The sequence below is a fragment of the Marmota marmota genome, unplaced genomic scaffold (genome assembly GCF_001458135.2).
Source record: "Marmota marmota marmota unplaced genomic scaffold, marMar, whole genome shotgun sequence".
NCBI classification, from domain to species: Eukaryota; Metazoa; Chordata; class Mammalia; order Rodentia; family Sciuridae; genus Marmota; species Marmota marmota.
The window spans coordinates 7776626-7782625 of NW_026000021.1; the positions used below are offsets into that span (position 1 = coordinate 7776626).

At 45.1% G+C, this 6000-nt stretch overlaps 1 protein-coding gene across 7 annotated transcripts in view; it reads left to right on the forward strand.

The window, feature by feature from the left end:
* Mgat5 (alpha-1,6-mannosylglycoprotein 6-beta-N-acetylglucosaminyltransferase) overlaps positions 1 to 6000 on the forward strand; it is a 319720-nt gene that overhangs the window by 162087 nt on the left and 151633 nt on the right. For all 7 annotated transcript variants that reach the window (XM_015501729.2, XM_048810438.1, XM_048810437.1 and 4 more), the window contains one exon: positions 5838 to 5914. In XM_015501729.2, coding sequence (XP_015357215.1) covers positions 5838 to 5914 — 77 coding nt within the window. The remainder of the gene's footprint in view (positions 1 to 5837; positions 5915 to 6000) is intronic.

Here is a 6000-nt window from a genome sequence, read left to right on the forward strand (position 1 = left end):
GAGGTGCTGGCAAGAGCTGGGTCTCAAGTGTGCAGATCCAGCCAGCTCCTGGCTGTTGCTGAGCAGCTGAGGCAGTGTGGGTTCACATGGGTACACTTTGCTGGGGCCTTCTGATAAGTGTAGCTGCATGTTCATATGAGGTATGCCTGGAGAAATTGCCACCTTGTCCTACACACAGGACAGAATCCCTGGAGACCTTTTATCGTTGGAGAGGAATTATGGGTGAGGTGCCATTGAGCTGAATGGAGCCCTTGCTAGTGTGGATGGTGATCCCAGCTGTTGGTAAAGGAATGGGGTGAGAAGATCAAACTGGGTTTCGTGACACTTCCAGGAGCAAACAGATGGCCATCATTTTTTGAATTTTGAGAGGTTTATTTTAAACTTCATTTTTCTTCTATCTTTGCCCCTTTTCTCCCCTCCCTCATGGTGAGGGATCAGACACTCTTAACCTCTCAGATGACTGGGGGGGTTCTAGATAAAAAGCCAATGACACTATGTCCTTTGAATTCTTTTTTAAAATGTCATTTCAAACACCTGTCGTCTTTACTGTTATTGATGTACAGAAAAGCGAGCCTTGGCAGAGCAGCCTCTCTTCATGGTAGAGCAACTTTCACTCTGAATACCTGTCTTTGTGTGAGGCTCACTTTCAGATACCTGTCCCTCTCCCTACCACCGGTTCTCCTCTATTCCTTCATCACTTTATCATCACCCAGAGTTTCTTATGCATCATCTCACCTATAAGCACTGTCTGAATCAGGATTGAGACTGACATCTGACTTCAGTCTCTTTGTTTTGGAGACTCTTTTTATGACCTTATTTCCAGATCTCTTTGATTCAGCAGTGAGGACTAGTTATCATTAACTTCAGTGTGCAGTAGATGTTTTAACTATGCTGCATAGTTGAGAGTTGATGTCTTTAAAAAAAAAAAAAAAAAAAAATATATATATATATATATATATATATATGCATGTATATCAAACGGGGTAGTTAAGAGATCAATTGTATGGTACCTGATGAACCTTGCGTATGACTTGTAAAAGCATCAGGACAGTTAACAAATGATTCATTAAGATCATATCAAGAAACCACAAGCCCTCTTTTTAAATTCCAAGAAGCTTTAAATATCAGCAATCCACATCTCCTCTCCCAGCAGAAAAGGGCCTTTTCCCCCTGCTGTTTGCCTCATTTTGAGCCCAGGTTCCCTAGGCTGTGGCCCACAACTCAGAGTTGCTGGGTCAGTGATTAGGAGGGAAGATTTCCGGTCCCTTGTTTCTCTGTGATACGTTCCTCTCCATTTCATGGGAACTTGGGCTCTTTACTCCTTTTTACATTTGTTCATTCAGTTGTTTGAAAAAGCCTGTGGAGTTTGGACCCCTGGACAAAAATCCTGCCCACTCCCCACCCCACACACACAGGAGGATGACAGTTACCTCTTTTACTGTTACATGGGTCCCCACCTCCCACACAGGGGTCCCTCTTCCCATATCCCCCCATGGGACCCCTCCTTCCGCATGCCACACAAGGTCCCTTCCTCCACACACGTGGTTACCTCCTAGAAGGTGCAGACTGTGTTTCAGAAGGACCCATTTCAGCACACAGCAGGCAGCAGGTTCACATTGACTGGGCTGAGTTTGGAGGTTGGTGCTGAGGATTTTAAACATTCTCCTTTCCCATCTATAAGATGAGGTCACCATCTCTCCCTTGTTTAAAATGTGATCAGGTATGCGACAACACTCCAGAAAGACGAGTGCTGCATAAGCCTGTTAGTGTCCTCCATCCACCTTGGCTTCCTGCCTTGTATCACTGTATTTCCATCTCCTCCATTCCTTCAAAACCTCTTTACTCCTTATTCCTGTCCTGACTCCCTGCTTCCCTCCCTTCTGCCCTCAGATGGGAAGGAAAGCATGAGTGAAAAAAAAAATCTATCTGGTTCTCTGTCATTGTTTCCTGTCAGTGTGTGTTTATGCTGCTCTTGCCCTGTGCACATGTCTCCCAGTGTAGCTGCATCTGTGTGGCAGTCAGGAGATGCTGCCTACCCTTCACAGGAGCACCCATCTGTGTGTGTGGACCCCTCCATTTGTTACCGCTGCCTCTGTATTGTGTGTTCTTCCCAAGTCTAAGCATGACATAAAGTGTTTGTTCTCTTAGATTAAACCCAGTACCCAAGCACTTTCTACACTGTGTGGGTACCAGTATAAAACAGAGGAATTTTCACACCAACGTAATCTGCCTGTTCTGTTGACACCTGGTTGACAGTTCTGTAGAATTAGTACAGAGGTGAAGTTTTAGGTGAACCACAACGATGTAGCTTGGCTTTTGTGAAGGTGAGAGATGAAACTGAGTCCTCAACAACAGTTAAGAACTGAGCCTCATTGCTTATGTTAACATCTCTTTGTATTTCTTTGCCCTTTCATCATATGGGAAAAAAAATGGCAGGAGAGAGAACTTGGGTAAATGGCAGGGAAAACTTTCTAGTGACATCTTAGCAGGGTCTGTCCCCCTCTTTTGAAGGGACCTTGTATAGAGTAATCACAGGCATCCCCTGAAAAGCATTAGCATTAACCTTTACTAGACTAAGATTTTGTTTCTTAGCCACCCTCAGATCACAGACTCTTCCACAGGTTGGAAAGTTCTCCATGAGTACAAACTAATAAAAACATTTACTGAGTTTTTTTTTTTTTCATTGTGATGGAAACACAATGGGGAGCTGTCCTCTGAAAAAGAGCCCAGAGTCCTCAGGAGCTGTGCGGTGATGGAGGGTTCTGCCCTTGGTCGGATTCAGGGAGCAGCTCTGCCCCATAGTGGAAGGCTGGAACTTCTGTTTATTGCCCACCCCACAACCTGGAGCACATTAGAGCCTTTGGAAACCAATTGTGTATTCAGAACCATCACTGTGTCACAAAATAAGGGACAGGAAATTCATCTATAAGGTAATAGAATCACAGAGGAGACCCTGTTAGATTTGTTGATAAACTGTCAAGAGGAAGAGTAAAAACTGTGGCCTAGCAGGAGTCTCCTCCCCAGACTAGGAGTCAGATCGAGGGGCAGACGGGAACCTGCCTGCATTCATTCAAACAGCATTCACTGAGTGCCTGGTGACCCAGCAAAAAGACATTACCTTCTCATGTGTTCCTCATGCCCTGGGACAGGAGTTGAACAGATATAAAGAGAATAACAGATGGTGGTGGAGAGGTGTACACAGGAGTCCAGGGAAGCCCAAAGGAGGGCAAGGCCAAATCCAACTAAACCCAACCGGGCATAAGAAGGTCAGGTGGAGGACTGTGTTTTCAGGGAGGCAAGCCCTGGTTGAGTTCTATATAAAGGAAGGGGGCCTCCAGTGGGTGGGCGGAGAACAGAAGATGCAGAGGAATTCCTGCAGGGCTCCTTAGAAGGATTGGCTTCAGGCCAAGTAAGGTGCACACCAGTCATCCTAGTGTCCTGAGAAGCTGAGGCAGAAAGATCACAAGTTTGAGGCCAGCCTAAGCAACTTAAGGAGACCCTGTCTCAAAATAGAAAGGGCTGGGACCGAAGCTTAGTGGTAAAGTTCCCCTGAATATTTTGTCCGTAGTACTGGGGAAGGAGTCAGTTCAGCAGGTCTTCACAGAAAGGAGGAATCTCATTTGGGGAGTCTCCTAGCAGAGCAGACCCAAGGGTCTGTATCTGATTCTGTAAATAAAGTTATATTAGATTGTGGCCCCACCCATTCTTTTGTGAGACTGTGTGGCACATTGCCTATATACTTACTACCTGGTGTGTTTTAGAAAAAGTTTAGTGACTTTGGCCATAACATATTTTTGAAAGTCTGAATAAGATTACCCATAGTCCAACACCAGGGCTCTACTTCGTGGACCATCTAATGAATTTGCTTCACCCCACCCTACCTGCCACTCAAGTCAGGAGCCTCTGGTCTCTAAACACTCTGGAAGTAGAATAGTGTCTGTAGTGGAGGTAGGGGGCTGGGCATTTCACTCTATATTCTTCCCTAAAACATTTGATCACCCCATCCTGCAACTGTTGGAGACTCCTAATTTCTCAGGACCTCTGCTACTGTTTAGCGGCTTGGTAAGTGTTGCCCAGCAAAACCAGGATTTGCAACACTGATAGGAGTCACAGTCATTGGGAAGTACTCTGTATTCTTTGATGCAGCAGCCCATGCTTTAGTGACTTTTGTGCCCTAGCAAGTGGGAGAGGGAAGCTGCAGGCAGAGCTGCCACCTAAAGCATGAAGAAACACAAAGAATGCATTTCTAAAAGTGGCTGAGCCAGGGTGAACTCTTGACTAGTAAGAGCTAGAAGAAATAGAGCAACAGCCATTCCCATTTTATAGATAACAAAACAGAGGCCCCGACAATCTAGGTAACTTCATTTTGACTGCCAGCAGATGCTGCCTCTGATGCCTGATAAGGAGGGTGTTTCTTCCTGTGGAGATGTCCCAGTGAAATGCTGGATCAAGAAGTCATGAATTTCTGTTGCAGACTTTCGAAAGATGTGGCTTTTGAGGATTAGATACAGCTAAGATCCTCTGTAGGGCTAACTTCTTTTAGTCCCAATAACCACCAAGGTATTACTTATCAAATAATGTTGCAATTTGGGATCTGATTTCTGACTAGTCCTTTATTTAGAAAACCACTGGTAGTAAGTAAGGGTGACATTTTCCAAACCTTCCTGGAAAATACAGATACAAAATGAGAATGAAGCAGATAGAGTTGTCCAGATTTCCAACCAGCATGATCATTGCTATAGAAAAATCTGTTTATAACTATCCACTTCTTAAAACCTTTCACTATTTATTGCTCTGCTGTTCTTTGAGGAAAAGACCAAAGTCCTTGTCGTGGCATTTGAGGTCTTTCCTGTGTGGGCGCTGCCTGTCTCATCTGTCTCACCTCTCAGTACCTCACACATTTTCCTTCCAGCCTAAGTGGGTTTCTGCATTTGGACCCACCTCAGGACTTTGAAAGACATCTTTAAATTGTCTGGCTCATTCCCACATTGTCCTCCCATCTCAGCTAAGTTAGTGTTGGATCTGGGAGGCCTCCTCTGAGCTTTGGAGATTGAGTTGGGTCTCCTCCCTTGCCCAGTCCTGAATCATGTCAGCTATACCATTCAGTTGCTTGTTCACTGTTCCTCCTTAGACTGTAAGCTTCTTGTAAGAATGCCGCTCTTTTTTTCAGTTTTGATTCTATAGTTACCAGGAAGAGGAATCCACTTGTACTAGTTACTATAAATGGGATTTGTGGTGAGAAAATATATAAAGCAATAAAGAAATCCTGGCGGAAATCTAATATCTGTAAGGAGCTGTCCCTATTGGAACCACAGTGGGAATTCCTCAAGATGGCACAGGTGTTTTGTGCCTCTCTGCTCCTCTGCCCCCAAGTTCTATTTGCCCTTCTTTCTCCTGTTGGTTTCTTGAGCTCATACACATGACTGCATGAAGTTTTTGCATGATCTCACTTTGCCCGTGTGGCCTCGGATGCCCCCCCAGCCCTGGCAGGCACTCTTAATCTCATGGCTTTATTTCCTGCTCCCCATTCATTTGGTTCTCTGTTTCTCACTTGCAAATTTCTAAGCAAGCACACTGGTCAGCCTACTCACCGTTTTGAGCCAAGGCACACCAGTCAGAAGTCATCATCTTGTAGGTGGGGTCTCCTGGAGTCAGGTCCTCACCACAGACCAATCAAACATGTTTGGAGCTGGTGAGGTTCTATGGGTCAGAACCTGGCTGCCATGATGGGCATCTCTTATTTTGGTTTCTCTTCCTGCCTCTCTGCTGACAAGGATGTTAGGCATGTATATTTTATGGACTTGATGGTATCCTTTGTTGTTTTCCATTTTTTTTAGATATCATTAATGGAGCTCAAGAAAAATGTGTATTGCCTCCTATGGATGGCTACCCCCACTGCGAGGGGAAGATCAAGGTAAGGCTGAAGCATCACCTGCTCATTTCCATCATCCTCAATCTTCCCCCCCCCCGCCCATACGATCACAATGAGTGACGATGAGC